At 38.9% G+C, this 19,042-nt stretch overlaps 1 protein-coding gene across 7 annotated transcripts in view; it reads left to right on the forward strand.

Moving 5' to 3' along the window:
- LOC124777828 (transmembrane protein 94) overlaps positions 1-19,042 on the forward strand; it is a 495,418-nt gene that overhangs the window by 74,144 nt on the left and 402,232 nt on the right. For all 7 annotated transcript variants that reach the window (XM_047253357.1, XM_047253355.1, XM_047253356.1 and 4 more), the window contains 2 exons: positions 927-1,120; positions 16,133-16,384. In XM_047253357.1, the coding sequence (XP_047109313.1) occupies positions 927-1,120; positions 16,133-16,384 (446 nt within the window). The remainder of the gene's footprint in view (positions 1-926; positions 1,121-16,132; positions 16,385-19,042) is intronic.

The following is a 19,042-nucleotide window of genomic DNA, read 5'->3' on the forward strand; positions in this document are numbered from 1 at the left end:
CTGGCAGAAGAGTTGAAGAGGAAGGTAGAGGGGTGAAGGAAAAGGTCAGGAGAGATTTAGAGATAGGGGTACAGTTCAGAAAAGTCAGAAGGAAAGACAGAGTGTTTGGGAATACTGCTTGCTTCTGAGACACTGTTTCTCATTCGAACACACGATGTTCACATCAAGAGCTGACTGTAGAACACTGGAAGTATGTTATCTGATCTGATGAACATTGTTGCTGCCTGTATATGAAAATATTCAGTGTGAACTACAATAAGCCTTCAGGGAAGGTGTGTGTGTGTGTGTGTGTGTGTGTGCACGCGTGTGGGGCAGAGAGAGAGGGGTTGGAGGGTGGGGATTGCATGATGACCACTGTGCTCAAGGAATTGTGCAAGTTACAGTAGGTTAGATTATGTGGTAGGACACTGATGTCCTCTAATTCCAAATACTTGTTCAGCACATGCCACAGCAAGTCAAAACTGTGAAGTGGTTTGGTGAATGTTTAAAACACTATTACGATGAAAGTATTTGATGCTTTCTTATCTTTCTTATCTCTCTCTCGTGTGTACATGCATATGGTGTGTGCCTCTCAGTGCTGTCATCCACATTTTTCTGGTATTTTGTCAAGAAACTTTGATTAATTTTTTCTCATCAAGACTGAATGTTTTAGTGCCTATTTTATGAAGAATATAGCAGTTAGTTTTAGCAGTAATATGTATTTACGAATACAGTGTGTGATAGCAAAATTGCCTGTTTGGGTTGTGAACAACTTCAATGTACATTAGCCATTTAAAGTTTTGAAGTGATAAGAGGTTCTGAAATCAGTGTATGAATTTGTTTTATGAAAAGAAATATTTATGTCACTCTTAATGTTTTCTTTAGTCATAATGAAGCTATAAAACTCAGTGCAGAAATACATTTTTTAAAATGAACAATTTGACCAGATGCTTCGGAGACGTGTCAGTGGTATCCAGAAAATTACCCACACTTGTGCTCACCAGTCTCACCTTGCATTACTCTGCAATGGACTTATCGTGATGGAAAACTGGTGAACTTGCCATGGGCACTCGTTGTGCGTGATGATATTGTCGTCATCAGACCTGGACAACAGGCTCCTGGGCGATGTTCTCCGCTCAATGTAAGTCTTCATGCTAATTGCATTTATAAGCAGATATACTTCATATGGTGAAAAATGTGAGCTTGACTATATTGTGTATTAAATGATTGCCATCCAGTTTCTTAATATGTCTGTCATTCAGTCTTCACTCTCATTTACCGTTTATCTGTATACCTGTTCAGAGATTTTTCAATTTTATATTGTTTCACTGAAAGGGATCTGCTTTTCTTTTGACGAGCTCTATCATTTTCTCCCTTTATAAACAACATTTTGTGGCTGTTAATGCGATCATGTGTGCTCTGGCAATTAGCGATGTCAACAGTTTTCAGTACAGACTCCTCATTTCACTAATTTAGAAATCTGAAGGTCATAAATATTTTTAAGCTTTCCACGCATTACGAAATTGAAATCAGACATCCAGCTGTCAACCCTTTTCTTCCACAATCCAATACAAATTTTGATATTTTCAGCTCACTTTAAGACCTGCTGTCCACGTTACAAGATATCAGACAATCTATACATCTCAAAGCAGTTTTTGGTGATATTTAAGCACAATTATTTTGAATAGTGTTGTACATTATGCAGGCTGAAAGCTACATCAGCGAGGAAAAATATGACACTTGTCTGTCTCAAGTATTATTATTATTATTATTATTATTATTATTCATGGCGGCGTTTTCCAAATAACATGAAAACTTTCAAAATGTGAATAATTTAGGAGTAAAGGAGGCAACTCACCAAATTGCTGAAGTGTTGAGTCACACACAGGCACACATACAATGCCTCTGCGCGCGTGCGGTCTGGTCTCGGCAGTCTGGTGTGTGTGTGTGTGTGTGTGTGTGTGTGTGTGTGTGTGTGTGTGTGTGTGTGTGATTTCTGCCATAACCTTCCTTGTCATATATATAAAGCTTTAAAATGTTATACTTCTACTGTTGGAGTCCCCAGGCTCAAGAAATTTATTTTTATTTATAGTGTGATGAAGTTTTGTTTATGAAACTATTTCTGGGAAGTCTCAAAAGAGCATAGAAAAAGCATAAAAATTGCTAAGTGACTCTCTTCAAGTTTGTTAAAAATTTTAATAAGACAGATAATAAAATTTTGTGTACAGTATGGGACTTGATGATGATACGGGGAGCAGCTCTCAAAACAGAAAGATGCTCCTTACCTTTATTTGAATGTTGTTTTATCTTTTCAAAGCAAATTGAGTCACAGATATTTAATGTGATGATAAAGTGCTTCATTTTTAATTTTGAGAAATTAAAATTGTATCACAGAAATTCTCTGTCTTTCTTAGTATTCTGTTAATGTATTTTTGTCCATTATTACTACCATTCCTTTTGACAATATGAAAGGACCCTTTTCCTGGCACTGAGAATGATATTCTGAGTGCAGTCACCAATAATAGCGAAATCCATTATCTATATGACTTGTAGTTTTTGGATATATGTTTGTTAAGCTATTCCAGTTTTGTGACTTTATCATAACAGTTCACTTTGTAATGACAAAAGGTATTTAAAACTTGTGACAGTTAATTGTGTTTATACTAGTGAACCTGGCAATACTTTGCAATTGCTAAATATGTAGGGGAATCCTTCTCCCCCCCTCTCCCCTTCCATTTCCTCCTCCCTCTCTCTGGACGTCTGCTCTCCCCCCCGCCCCCCCCCCCCCCCCTTTCCGTCCATTTCTTCCTTGTTGCCCCTACTTCCCTCCACCTACTCTTCCACTCTCCTTCCCTCTCCCTTTCTCTGACTGTCAGACTTGTTTATTGTTATTGACAATGAATCATGGATTGCGAATTGAAGTCACTTAAAATGAATGGTTAATTTAGTTGGCATCATTAATACATGGGGTATAAGAAACCACTCCTGCCACTGTATCTGTGAGGGTAGTAGCTTAAATGACAGTATTTCACATAGTTTTAATCTGCAAATAGGAGGAATCAGAAAGTTTTGAAAGATTCAGATTCCATAATAATACTCTAATCATAAGCTGATAAGCCATGAATACAACTTTCATGTTGTCTGTTAAAACTGACTGTGAGTTACAAAACAATACAACACATGGTTGTGTACACAATTTTTATTTAAAATTAGGTACAAGGCGAAATGCAGGAAGATCTGCAGCGGATAGGCACTTGGTGCAGGGAGTGGCAACTGACCCTTAACATAGACAAATGTAATGTATTGCGAATACATAGAAAGAAGGATCCTTTATTGTATGATTATATGATAGCGGAACAAACACTGGTAGCAGTTACTTCTCTAAAATATCTGGGAGTATGCGTGCGGAACGATTTGAAGTGGAATGATCATATAAAATTAATTGTTGGTAAGGCGGGTACCAGGTTGAGATTCATTGGGAGAGTGCTTAGAAAATGTAGTCCATCAACAAAGGAGGTGGCTTACAAAACACTCGTTCGACCCATACTTGAGTATTGCTCATCGGTGTGGGATCCGTACCAGATCGGTCTGACGGAGGAGATAGAGAAGATCCAAAGAAGAGCGGCGCGTTTCGTCACAGGGTTATTTGGTAACCGTGATAGCGTTACGGAGACGTTTAATAAACTCAAGTGGCAGACTCTGCAAGAGAGGCGCTCTGCATCGCGGTGTAGCTTGCTCGCCAGGTTTCGAGAGGGTGCGTTTCTGGATGAGGTATCGAATATATTGCTTCCCCCTACTTATACCTCCCGAGGAGATCACGAATGTAAAATTAGAGAGATTAGAGCGCGCACGGAGGCTTTCAGACAGTCGTTCTTCCCGCGAACCATACGCGACTGGAACAGGAAAGGGAGGTAATGACAGTGGCACGTAAAGTGCCCTCCGCCACACACCGTTGGGTGGCTTGCGGAGTATCAATGTAGATGTAGATGTAGAATGGGAAAAACAGTCTGTCTAATAATTAAAATGCTCTGCTGTCATAGTTAAAACAGACAGTGAGGGGGAAAAAAATTTAAACCGCAAATTTTCACCCCGCAGCATAGCACAACATTTTCTTGTTTTGCAGTTGGTTTGAACAGAAAACTTGCACACTGTTGTTGTAAAAAAATATATGTAGTCCATGATCGTCTGAATGATTATTAAAGTATCATGTAAATATGTGAACTGAACTGGTTGAAAACTTTTTGAGATGTTTGATAACAATGTTAACAATGACTTGTCTTTATATAATAGTACAGATTGGGTAGCTGTTCTCTTGTGGTTTTCTTTTGGTTATTGTATATTGGCAGTGATGGTTGTATAGATTGAAATTAATCATCTTATAAATGTTTTGTGGAACTATGACAGCAAATAAACAGTTATCTTTGTTAGAAAGTTGGACAAGGCCTGTGACTAGTGAGACATTGCGTTATTTTGTTTGTTGGTAGAAGTGCTTTATTTTTAATGCCTCTCAGATACCAGGCAACATGTCAAATATTCTTTAGTCAGCAGACGAGATTTTCCATATTATTAGCAGACCATTGAAATGAGCAAGCTGCTGTCTGCAGATGTCTTTTTTCTGATTGTTACAATCTTTTTAAATATTAAAGTTATTCTTCTGCTTGCAAGCTGAGTATGTATATTCCATCCTGGATTTTCCCTTGTTTGATAAAATATCAAATTATTCAAAAAAGTTAAATAGCTGATTATTCTTTTAGTTCTGAACAGGACCCAGACTGCATTAATGGCACTCAGCACACAACTTTGGTGTAAGACTGACAAAATATGTTACTCTAGTAATACATTAAATACACTTTTTCATAGCACCTCCAAATTTGCTCATTTGTCTCACCCTCTGGATGACAACTACTGTCATGACAACTACTGTACTCTTTCTCACCAATAATTTAAATAGAACTTGCCTCTCACTGCTGCCTCATTCCTAAACAGGACGTCCAATACAAGCCATAGAAAGTATTAATAATAAATTACCAGGAAATCAGCACTCAGCTCAATGCAGTAACTCATTTGTATTAAACTGATGTGTATTATGTCTCTGACTGAAAATATTTCGGGAGCCTAAATATCAAATATTCCACATTATGGTATTCTGGTCCCTCACAGAGTGTCGACTTATATAAACAACACTGTTCTAGTTGCTAATTGAACAGTATTTTATTTAAATGACCATTTAATAATTGTTTTTAAATGTCTGTGGGGTTTGAAGTATGTTTTCTAATCAGAAATAGTATAACAAGAATACTAACACATAGCTGCATAATAAATTTAAACAAACACATAAATACACATGACATAATGAGGTAGCTCTGCAGAATATTAAATCTGTGCAAGTATGAGGATGGTATGAATTCAAAGTTGTAAAGGGTTATATTGAGCCGTGTTATCTTTGGATGGAAATGAGAGGTGTAACATTGTCAACTTTTGAATGTAATTTAAAATAACTTAATCTCATTAATAAAAGATTGGTGCATAAATTAACAAATAATTAATTAGAATTCAACTGAAATACGTTTACATTCTTTGGTTTTCGATTGTACGGGAAAGGCAATGAAAATATTGATAAGAGTTTTATACGTTTACTTTACTGGAGTTTTATTACATCTGCTAAGTGAGAGTTTCTGTTGTATTACTGTATCGTATAAAAGTTTAGGATACGAACCTAATGTGTATGGTACTGAGTGAGCTGCTTCTCCTTTCTAACCTTTACCAACTCATCCCTGTTTCTTCCCTGAGGAAAGGAACTAATAATTCTGAAAGCAAGGAAGAGTTTTTGTACTTCTAAATGTGTCTACCAAAAGCCATACTGCATTGAGTAAATTGGTTTCATCTGATCACCAAAGTTAAGAAAAATTGGTCCCAGTTAGTTCATGGGTGGGCAAGTGCCTGGAAACACCAGAGGCTGTCTGCTCATGTGTTAACTAGCCTGATAAACCCTGGACCTTGCCACAATGAACTGACTAGCACACCCAGCAATACAGATAGCTGTACTGTAAGGGCAGCCACATCAGAGAAGTATCTGGACAAGTGAGATTAACATAAGGTTCCTGAAGAGGGACAGTAGCTGTTTCAGCAGATGCATGAGTGACAGTCTCGATGATTAACTGATCTGGCCTTGTAATGTTAGCCAGCAATGAAGGCCCTGCTATATTGGTACTGCAAATGGCTGAAAGCAAGATGAAACTACAGCCGTTAAATTTCGGTAGGACATGTAGATCTACTGTGGCAATGTGGCTTATTGATGATGGCATCCACTTGGATAAGATATTCTGGAGGAAAAAGAGCCCCCATTTGGACCTTCAGGTAGGGACTGCTCAAAAGAATGTTTGTCATCGGGAAAGATAAATCTGGTATTTTAAGGGTCAGAGAATGGAATGTAATATCTGTTACTTGGATAGGTATGTTAGAGAAAGAAATTAAATGGATAGGTTGAAATTACATGTAGTGGAAAGTAATGAAGTGTGATGGCTGGAAGAACAAGACTTCTGGTCAAGTGCCTACAGAGTGATCAACACAAAATGAAATAGGGAGTAAGACTCATAATGATGAAGAAAATAAGAATGTGGGTAACATGCTATCAACAGTATAGTGAATGTATTGTTGTAGCCAAGATAAATACAAAACCAAAAGACACCACCTAGTGCTACTTTATATGCATATTAGCTCCACAGATTTGTAAGAAATTATGATGAAACAAAAGAAATTATTCAGATAGTTAAGAGAGAGGAAAATTTAATTACGATGGGGAACTGGAATTCAATAGTAGGAAAAGTAAGACAAGGAAAAATAGTAAAAGAACTTGGACTGGGGAAAGGAACGAAAGGGCAAGCTGCTTGGTAGAATTTTGTACAGAGCACAATTTAAGCGGTGCTAGAACTTGGTTTAAGACTCATGAAGAAGGTTCTGTTCTTGGAAGAAAACTAGAGCTACAGGAGAGTTTCAGACATATTACGTTACAGAGAGATAGAGATTTCAAAGCCTGATTTTAAACTACAAAAGATTTCCAGAGTCAGATGTAGACTGTGAGCAGAATTTGTTGGTTATGAATTGCAGATTAAAATGGAAGAAATTGCAGAAATCTAGGAAAATTTGAAGCTACAAATGTTTGTTGGTAATTACTAAAGCGAGCATTACACAAGAAGGGATTCAAACAGGGAAAATAAACTCAATAGAGGATGAATGGCTAGCTTTGAAAGATGAAATAGTCAAGGCAGCAAAGGATCAAACAGGCAAAATGGCTAGACATAGTAGAGATCCTTGGATAATTTGCAGTGAGTTAAAATCATTGGCCACAAGTGAATATTTGTGCTGGGCTGGGACTTGAACCCAGATTTCCTGCTTTACGCTAGTGGTTGCCTTAACCGTGTTTGTGGGGTCCTGCCTACTCATCTTGTATAGGGTGCCTAAATGATGCTGCATTTTCAGAATGCTATACAACAATTCAAGCAAATCACATTAATAGTTTTTATTACAATAAAGAAGATTGACAATACTTAACTTTGAAATTTCAGTGGTGTCGCAAGTGATGGGCAACATGCAAACAGTAATGTCTTTTGCTATAGACAATGTGCATAAAAGCAGTGAATATGGATCACTAATAACTGTTATCATAGCACTCTCTTGTAGGCTGGGTCTAATACTGTGCTGGTCTGCGAGTCCTGGTCCGGTAGTGTGCTATTACTGTGCATCTAGTACCGTGCAGCTGAGGCTGGTAGGAGCAGCGCTTATATTCTCTTTGGCTTGAGGGCGCACCTGTCATGGTGTGGTCCTTGTCAGCCGGCTATTGGCTAATGTTGTCTCACAGCCTTCTTTGCTCTTGAGTTCTTCACCTTCGTGCCGTCACTTATCATTGCGTTGGAACAATGTTGGCTGTCTGGACACACTTTCTGTCCAATCAGAATTTCCAATTTGTCGCACAGTACACATTTAGCATCAACAGTCCATTATCCTCATTGTTTGTAACTTAACCTGATTACCGCGAAATGTTCAGACATCTGCAAAACAAAGATTCTGTAACTTACCAAACAAAAGCGTTGGTACGTTGATAGAGACAATAAAAAACACAAACACACACACAAATTTCAAGCTTTCGCAACCCACGGTTGCTTCATCAGGAAAGAGGAAAGGAGAGGGAAAGACAAAAGGATGTGGGTTTTAAGGGAGAGGGTAAGGAGTCATTCCAATCCCGGGAGCGGAAAGACTTACCTTGGGGGGAAAAAGGGACAGGTATAAACTCGCGCGCACACACACACACACACACACACACACACACACACACACACACACACACACACATATCCATCCGCACATATGTGGTATGTGTGTGTTTGTGTTTGTTATTGTCATTGTCTCTATCAACGTACCAACGCTTTCGTTTGGTAAGTTACAGAATCTTTGTTTTTAGATATATATTTCCCACGTGGAATGTTTCCCTCTACTTTATATATATATACCAAGAGAACAGATACCACACATATAATATTTAGTTGAAGAAGGAAGAAAATATAAAAAAAGAAGTAGGCGAAAAGGGGTACAGTCATCTTAAAAATAAGATTGATAGAAAGTGTGAAATGACAAAGGAAGAGTGGTTAGAGGAGAAATGCAAAGCTTTAGAAGCATGCATGATAATGGGAGATATAGATTCTGCCTATATTTTCAGGAACATTTATCTTGCTATTGCCAGTATGCATTTGATGTCCTCTATACATTGACCATCACCACTGATGTTGTTCTACGTCATGTAATCTAACCATAGTATTTGCTACCCAAGCAATACAACTCATCTACTATTTTTTTGTTTACTTCATAATCTGGTTACCTCACCATTACCTGATTCAATTTGACTCTGTTTCAATACACTTTTTACTTTTGTTGGTGTCCACCTTATAATGTCCTTTCAAGACACTATCCACTCCATTCATCTGCTCTGCCAAGTCATTTGCCGTGTCTATCAGAATTACCCTGTCAGTGGCAAATATCAGAATCTTAATTACTTCCCCACAGACTTTAATATCTTTCTTTTCCAAATTTGTGATTGGTTTCCTTCATAGCTTCCTCAGTCCACAGATTCAGCAACATCAGGGATAGACTACAACCCAGTCTCACTTCCTTTTAATGTCCTACAACTCTTACAGTGGTGGTTAGATGTCTGTACAGTCTTACATAACCTTTCATCACCATATTTTATCCGTGTTACCTTCAGAATTTCAGTAAATATATCCCAGTTAACATTATCAAAAGTTTTCTGTAAATCTAAAATGCTATTGACACAGGTTTACCTCTGCAATCTATCTTTTGGAAATTAGTTTGTGAATTTCATATATTCTCTGTTAAAAGTGTGGTGATAAAGAGAAATTTTTGCTGTGGAGTCCGCAAATAACAGAGATAACTGTTGAAAAGTGCTACAATTGTGTACAAGGTCTGTTCAGAAAATTCATAATTTCACGCCAGTGGTGCATTGGAGCAAAATGCGGTTGGCATCCCTGCACACGTCTGTGTTTAATGTGTAACTGCCAGAAGTTTCATTGTTATATGTGTTAGTTATTTCGAGGCAGAGCTAGAGCAGCAATACATCTGCATTAAATTTTGCATGAAACTCTACAGAGAAACATCAAATGATGCAGGAAGCCTACAGTGATGAGTGCTTAAGCTGTAGCCTGTGTTACAAATTATTCACACGGTTTAAAAGTGGCCAACGACACATGCATGAGCAAAATTGTGCAGGCCAATTGAAGACTGACAATTTGGAGATTGCAAAAGAGTGTAACAATACAGTTGGCTCATGTCATGAAATCCTGACACAGCATCTAGGAATGCATCATGTTGCTGCCAAGTTTGTCCCACAGCTCCAGAGTCAATACCAAAAAGACCTTCGCCTCGCAATCGGCAGAGAGCGTTTCGATCACACAGATTAGAGCAAGAGGTGTTTTGAAAGAATCATAACTGGTGACGAGACATGGGTCTGTAGTTATGATGCTGAGACCAAGGTTCAGTCTTCACAATGGGCCAGAAAGGGTTTCCCAAGACCAAAAAAAGCTCGTCAGGTCAGGTCAAATGTCTACATCTACATCTACATCTTCATCCATTCTCCGCAAGCCACTTGACGGTGTGTGGCGGAGGGTACCCTGAGTACCTCTATCGGTTCTCCCTTCTATTCCAGTCTCGTATTGTTCGCGGAAAGAAGGATTGTCTGTATGCTTCTGTGTGGGCTCTAATCTCTCTGATTTTATCCCCATGGTCTCTTCGTGAGATATACGAGGGCGGTTCAGAAAGTAACCTCCGATTGGTCACAGTGCGGGTTGTGGGGGGAGTAGCGACACCATCTGTGCGTTCACGCACTCAACAGGTCAGTCGGCATCAAGCCGTGGTCGAGTGAACGTTGTACCTGCGCTAGTTTAGTTTTTGTGGCAGTTTGAAATGTGTGCTGCAATAGAAAACCCCGCCAAATGTGAAGTGCGTGCTGTCATAAGGTTTTTTACAGCCAAAGGATATTCTGCAGCAGCTATTCATCGTGAGCTTTGTGCCGTGTATGGACCAAGAGTTATGAGTGAAGGAGTTGTCCGTGAATGGGTACGTTTATTTAAAAGTGGACGAGAAAACGTTCATGATGAAGAGAGGAGTGGTAGACCATCATTGGTGACTGACGAACTCGTTCAGACAGTTGATGCAAAAGTTCGTGAAAATCGACGTTTCTCAATGTCGGAGTTGTCTACTGGTTTTCCACAGATTTCTAAGACTCTCTTGTACGAGATAGTGACAGCAAGATTGGGTTACCGTAAGTTCTGTGCACGATGGGTGCCCAAAATTCTTACCGACCACCACAAAACTCAAAGAATGGCCTCTGGATTAGACTTTCTGTCACGTTATGAGGACGATGAAGAACCATTGTTAAACAGAATCGTGACCGGTGACGAAACCTGGATTAAGTACGTGAACCCTGAGACAAAAGAACAATCAAAGATGTGGGCACATTCAAATTCGCCTACCAAACCAAGAAAAGCCTCGCAAGATTTTTCTGCCAGAAAACTGATGGCAACGGTGTTTTGGGATGCCAAAGGGGTGTTGTTGGTTGAATTCATGGAACTGGTACGACCATTAATCAAGACGTGTACTGTGAAACAATAAAAAAGTTACGACGGGCTATGCAGAACAAACGCCGTGGTATGCTGACTTCCGGTATCGTTTTTTTCCACGATAACGCCCGTCCTCACTCTGCTCGCAGAACAACGGCCCTTCTTGAGTCCTTCAAGTGGGACGTTATCAACCATCCACCTTACAGCCCAGACCTGGCGCCAAGTGATTATCACCTCTTCATGCATTTGAAGAAATGGCTCGGGTCACAGCGGTTTGATGACGACGAAGAGCTCAAAGATGCGGTCACAGGCTGTCTCCAGGCACAAGCGGGTGATTTTTATGCAGAAGGAATTTCAAAGCTTGTGAAGAGATACGATAAGTGCCTCAATCGCTATGGAGACTATGTAGAAAAATAGTGCAAAGATGTAGTTGTAAGATGTATATATTAAAATATTTTTATTTAACTTGGTGTATTTTTTTAAATCAACCGGAGGTTACTTTCTGAACGGCCCTCGTATGTAGGAGGGAGCAATATACTGCTGGACACTTCGGTGAAGGTATGTTCTCGAAACTTTAACAAAAGCCCGTACCGAGCTACTGAGTGTCTCTCCTGCAGAGTCTTCCACTGGAGTTTATCTATCATCTCCGTAACGCTTTCGCGATTACTAAATGATCCTGTAACGAAGCGCGCTGCTCTCCGTTGGATCTTCTCTCTCTCTTCTATCAACCCTATCTGGTACGGATCCCACACCGCTGAGCAGTATTCAAGCAGTGGGCGAACAAGCGTACTGTAACCTACTTCCTTTGTTTTTGGATTGCATTTCCTTAGGATTCTTCCAATGAATCTCAGTCTGGCATCTGCTTTACCGACGATCAACTTTATATGATCATTCCATTTTGAATCACTCCTAATGTGTACTCCCAGATAATTTATGGAATTAACTGCTTCCAATTGCTGACCTGCTATTTTGTAGCTAAATGATAAGGGATCTATCTTTCTGTGTATTCGCAGCACATTACACTTGTCTACATTGAGATTCAATTGCCATTCCCTGCACCATGCGTCAATTCGCTGCAGATCCTCCTGCATTTCAGTACAATTTTCCATTGTTACAACCTCTCGATACACCACAGCATCATCTGCATAAAGCCTCAGTGAACTTCCGATGTCATCCACCAGAACAACAACAGTCCCATGACACTCAAAGCCATGCTGGTAGTTTTCTTTGATTTTGAAGGGTTAGTTCATCATGAACTCAAGTCACAGGGACAAACTGTTAATTGATGGAACTATCGGGACATGTTGCTATGCCTGCGAGAAAATGTGAGAAGGAAGTGGCCTGAAATGTAGCGAGATAATGTGTGGCTCTTGTGTCATGATCGTGCACCCACACATTTGTCGCTGTTGGTGTGTGACTATTGCACAAAAAACAAAATCACTGGCTTTCTTCATCCTCCATACTCTCCAGACCTGGGCCCTGTGGAGATTTTTTTTTTAATTTCCAAAGTTGGAAACCCTATTGAAAGGACGAAGATTTGCGGTGATAGACAAGACAAAAGAAAATTTGCAAACATCGCTTCACGCGGTTGACAAGAGGCATACAAAGACTGCTTCCTGAAGTGGAAACTCCGCTGTGAGCGGTATATCAATTGTGGAGGAGAGTATTTCAAAGGAGACCATGCACAAGAGTAAATGGTAAGGTAGAAGAATTTTGTAGACAAAGTTCCAGAATTTTTTGAACAGACCACCTATGTTCTCCAAAACATCAGTATCTGTGAAAAACACCAAGCCAACTTTGTGTCTCAAGAAGATATTTTTGTTATCTTGTACCATCTGCAAAAATAAAACACTGCACAGTGTGCATCTGTATGGATGATGCAGGTGGGAAAAAAATACTTCAATATAGCCGATATTATTAATTGCAGTGCACCTCTCTGTGTTACTCTCTGCTTTTGTGTTCATCACACTGCCACAACCATTCAAATAAACATTTTATAATTGTATGTTGTCATCAGTTTTACTAAGACTCACATTTTAATCAGTAAATGTGATATTGATATTTGATTAATTATTTTTTTCATGAAATTGTTTAAAATGTGTGTTTATGTTAATTCATGATAATGTTTTGCATACTTTTTTGTAGCTATGTATATATAATTCTGTAACAAAAAAAAAAAAGAAAAAATCCTTGATATGTACAGTGCCACTTGTTTCTTTATAAGCTCCACAAAACTACATTTTTTGAAGTTTACTTATTCTGTGATTGGAAAATAAATCAACTGTGTATAGGTCAAGGCAGTGGTGGTGTCTTAGCAATGTGAATTTCACCCTACTTCTTTGTGTTTGTGGACAAATCTATTTCAAGAGCATGACCAGTAGGAAAGATATTCGGTAAATGTTTGGGCAGTAACCCTTTAATGATAACTGAAGTTAGTAAATGGGCAGACATACAGTGGAAACTGGCTGTAACAACATTCAAAGGACCATGAAAATTATGTTATTATAAATGAACATTGTTGTAACCAAGATTCATATTTTAAGTCTATTGTGGTGCCAAAAGGAAAAGAACAAATTTATTTAGCCTTGTTTTATTTTATATACAGTATTCACGCTAAATCTTACAAGAATACAGCATAAAAAGCATGATGTTGAGTACTCACTTAACGTCTTTATTTAGGAGTGAAGTAACCAGTCTTTTTACTCGGCTGTCTATTTCCACAATAAACTCTTTCTAAACTACATTCTATGTTTGTTACTTCATCTGCAATTTCCCTGCTCCCTCCCATAGTTTCACAGAAAATGATCACAATTCTAATGGCTTCTAAAGTGCCACTCACAGTAGGGTTGGGCACTTTATTCCTTTCTTCTTCCTCTTCTTCTTCATTTCCCTCACTCAGTTCATGGTCACTGCGGTCCTGACTCTTCACTTCATTTGCAATTTTGTCTTCAGTTCGGGCTTAGGTTGTACAAGGTTGTCGTCTATTGTTGCATACATTTCATAGTTGCATTGATTGAGAATATCACAGTTGATTTGTAGCAGTGGTACAGATAGTGGCAGATTGTTAGTGTCTGTCATCGAATGTGTCTCCAGTTTCGGCGACATTTTTTCCGTCAGTTGTGATTCCCATATGGCAGAAACTGTTCTTGATTGTTTGGGCTGTGACCCCGCTCCATGCTTTGGTAATGCATGTGATCACATCCAGCAGTGTAACAGAATAATCCTGCTTTCTCTTAGTGCATTGTAACATTTTCAGTAATATGAGCTTACGATAGGGGCATTTCAGACTCCTAATTACTCCTTGGTCCATGGGCTGCAATAATCTTGGTGTATTTGCAGGCAGAAAAACAAGCTGAATATTCTCCAGATCAGAGAGTGCAGAATGCGCTGAATAGTTGTCAACAAGAACCTGTATCTTCCTTTTCTGACTTCTAAGCTCCCGATCCCAACTCCTTATTTCAGCTTCAAAGAGTTCGGAGGTCATCCAGGACTTCTTATTAGCATTTTTGTGCATTGGTAGATTTTTACATGCTTAAACACCTAGGATTTTTTGGTTTACCTATCATGAACAATTTTGTCTTCTCGGTTCCATGTGTTAGCACAGAACTGTTACTTGTTTTTTAGATAACATACCACCAAAATATTTTTTTTCTCTTGAATGTCAGAGTTTTGTCAGGTGTCAGACTGGCATTTTCTTTAGAAAGATGCATTAAAGGTGCTGCAGTCTGCATATCCTTAATGAATTGTAGGCTACACGGTAGTGAGCCATTGTTGGATTGTTTCAGTATTCACATTGTTGGCTTCACTGCTCACTTTGTGAAAAGTAGTGCCATGAGATTCCTTGAATCTGTCAATCCAGCCACTGCTGCACGCAAAACCCTCATCTTTTAATTTCGTGGTAAATTCTTTTGGTTTCACCATAAGGAGGGGTCCACTAGTGGGTATATTGTTGCTTCTCATTTGCTGAAACCACTTAAGCAGCACTTCATTCACATTGCTACATTAAGCTTTCCGTAATCGCTTGCTTTTAGATTCATTTTGTTCAAATACAGTAACAATTTAATTCTTGTTCTTCCAAATTGTTAGGACTGTGGAATTTGAGAGGCCAAATTGATGACACACGTCAACCTTTTTTTTTTAGCTACAGTCCCAGTTTCATGAGTCACTTTCGCTCTTTCTTCCATTTTCAAAATTTTTCTTTTACTGACCATGAGGTTCTAAAATGCATGCACTTCATAGCAAATCATTATGGAAACTGACGTCACGTGTACTGTTGACAAGTTCTGTGACTGTTACCACTACTGTAGTATGAGTGCACTACAGTAACAATGAGGTGAGCAGTCTGCACTGCACCTGTTGTTGTTGGAAGGACACAGAGAAGAATATGTCAGTTTGCCATATTACAACAACTTATTTCCTTCCACATTACATTGATTCTTGGAAAATCTTGTTGCTAACTGAGGCTGAAAATGGCGTTATATACGGGGTACACATGTATACCTTTGTCTTATTAAGCATGCATGAGAACTATGTTCCTTACAAGGAATATGGCTGTACCACATCAATCACTATATTATAGCCAAGTTGTCATTGTAATTGGTGCCGTTATAAGGAAGTTCAACTGTGTTTATAATTTCTGCAAGTGAAATTCTCTTATCACTGCCAGATACATTGAAAGGATGTTGTAAACACATGTGGGAATTCTGCTGCATTACAGTCTGGCTGCCATGAAGTGAAGCTGCACTTTTCTGTAAAAAAGTGATTTGAGAAAACTATACTTTAAAATTTTATTTGTATTTCCATCAGTTTACAGGTGCTAAACTAATTGTTACAGTAAAAGTTCATTCTTGTTTTTTGTACATTAGCAAAAAGTAAAATGTATGACCTATAAATTTAATTAGTGTCAACGTTACCCTTTAAGGTACCATCTCACTGCACTACTTAGTAGCTTAGTGTGTGAATGAATTAATGGTATTATGGCACTTAGAGGCTCTATCTCTTCTATATAGATGGTTACCATGTTCCAGGACCCAGATGCACCGGAGCTTGATGCACATCAGTTTTATAGTCCACACAATGACAGAGATCCTCCTCCAAGCACACCTGTAGCAAGGAATCCACTATCAAATAAATACTATATAATGCGTGAAACCCCATATTTGAGAAATCTAAAGCTTGTGCTGGACCGTTCACTTGACAGACCTGTAACTCGTTTCAATCAGTATCGTTATTTGCTCACAATATCATTTTACGAACGGAGGCTGCTACCTGCCATTTTGGTAAGTTTTCTCATATGCTTTTTCACATGTGCTTCATAATATAAATTGATTTTTGTTTGTGTCAAATAAATTAAATTGCCGTGTAGAAGTCTAATTGCCGGCAAAAATTGAAACAGTAACATGACCTCATTGAATACATTCTGTAATTGAGGGATTTATATTGCACCATTAATCTTATGTTTGTGATAGTTCATGAAAAAGAACCTATTTATGAGTGTAAACAGTACAAACCAAAAACTGTGTGGAAAGGTAGTAACATTTTAATTCAGCAAAAACAACCAATAATAATACTGTGTGATGTAAATAAACAGCCGTCTTACAGAGCTGTTTTCAAAAATGTAAGAGTTTTTTCACTTACTTCAGAATGAGGTTCTGTATTGTGTAGCAGGGATCTTTAACTGTAATTATGGAGAAATAAAAAACTGTGTATTCAGTTCTGCACGACAAATGTAACAACATAAACATTTAGTGTAGCACATGAATAGGATAGAATGTTCCAATTATTTTGTAGCGTATATTGATTACAATTTGAGCGAAAAGAAATGTATTACTGAGATGCTCAGGCAACTATGTTCAGCAGCTTTTGCCCTTCATATAATTGCCGGTATGGAAACAAACAGATTAAATCTTAACTAGTGTATAATCCTGTCTTTCAAACAACACTCTCTATTCCATACACAAACATTTATGAAGAACTCGTAGCAAGTGTGTGTGTGTGTGTGTGTGTGTGTGTGTGTGTGTTGTGTGTGTGTGTGTGTGTGTGAGAGAGAGAGAGAGAGAGAGAGAGAGAGAGAGAGAGAGAGATTCATTTTTATTACAATTAAGCCAGTATGTTATCTAGCAGTCAGTAAATGGTTAACATGTAGCCATGATCACAAACTTGTTACGTGTGCATATCTATGAACTGACACATTTGACATCGACAAAAAATTAATGTGAAGATATCCCCGGAACAGCTAACAAAATAGACAATCGAAAGTCCAGTAAGAATGTCAGCAGTGTAGAAAAGACAGATTGCTACTTACCAGAAAGAAGACATGTTAACTTCCAGACAGGCACAATTAAAAGACACTTACATAAAGCTTTCGGCCACAGCCTACGTCAGCAAAAGAGAAACATACACCATTCATATACACAGGCAAGAACTCATCATGCACACAAGACTGCAGTCTCCAGCATCTTTTTCTTGAAAACTTATATGCTACTTTAGATTCAAAGACTGAAAACTTCAGTTTGCAGTCAAACAAGTAAAAGTGTTCATTATAAACAGGCCTTAATTTCTATAGAATTTAGATGTTTACGAACAGGAACATGGGAGCAAATTGCAGCTTCACTATGTTACTAGCAGTCAGTGTGACTGTCGACTAGATTGTGTGGCCTAACTTTTGATACCCCCCATGAACCATGGACCTTGCCGTTGGTGGGGAGGCTTGCGTGCCTCAGCGATATAGATGGCCGTACCGTAGGTGCAACCACAACGGAGGGGTATCTGTTGAGAGGCCAGACAAACATGTGGTTCCTGAAGAGGGGCAGCAGCCTTTTCAGTAGTTGCAGGTGCAACAGTCTGGATGATTGACTGATCTGGCCTTGTAACATTAACCAAAACGGCCTTGCTGTGCTGGTACTGCGAACGGCTGAAAGCAAGGGGAAACTACAGCCGTAATTTTTCCCAAGGACATGCAGCTTTACTGTATGATTAAATGATGATGGCGTCCTCGTAGGTAAAATATTCCGGAGGTAAAATAGTCCCCCATTCGGATCTCCGGGCGGGGACTACTCAAGAGGACATCGTTATCAGGAGAAAGAAAACTGGCATTCTACGGATCGGAGCGTGGAATGTCAGATCCCTTAATCGGGCAGGTAGGTTAGAAAATTTAAAAAGGGAAATGGATAGGTTGAAGTTAGATATAGTGGGAATTAGTGAAGTTCGGTGGCAGGAGGAACAAGACTTTTGGTCAGGTGATTACAGGGTTATAAATACAAAATCAAATAAGGGTAATGCAGGAGTAGGTTTAATAATGAGTGCGGGTTAGCTACTACAAACAGCATAGTGAACGCATTATTGTGGCCAAGATAGACACGAAGCCCATGCCTACTACAGTAGTACAAGTTTATATGCCAACTAGCTCTGCAGATGATGAAGAAATTGATGAAATGTATGACGAGATAAAAGAAATTATTCAGGTAGTGAAGGGAGACGAAAATTTAATAGTCATGGGTGACTGGAATTCGTCAGTAGGAAAAGGGAGAGAAGGAAACATAGTAGGTGAATATGGATTGGGGGGAAGAAATGAAAGAGGAAGCCACCTTGTAGAATTTTGCACAGAGCATAACTTAATCATAGCTAACACTTGGTTCAAGAATCATGAAAGAAGGTTGTATACCTGGAAGAATCCTGGAGATACTAAAAGGTATCAGGTAGATTACATAATGGTAAGACAGAGATTTGGGAACCAGGTTTTAAATTGTAAGACATTTCCAGGGGCAGATGTGGATTCTGACCACAAACTATTGGTTACGAACTGCAGATTGAAACTGAAGAAACTGCAAAAAGGCGGGAATTTAAGGAGATGGGACTTGGATAAACTGAAAGAACCAGAGGTTGTAGAGAGTTTGAGGGAGAGCATAAGGGAACAATTGACAGGAATGGGGGAAAGA

Source organism: Schistocerca piceifrons, chromosome 2, assembly GCF_021461385.2.
Source record: "Schistocerca piceifrons isolate TAMUIC-IGC-003096 chromosome 2, iqSchPice1.1, whole genome shotgun sequence".
Classification (NCBI taxonomy): domain Eukaryota; kingdom Metazoa; phylum Arthropoda; class Insecta; order Orthoptera; family Acrididae; genus Schistocerca; species Schistocerca piceifrons.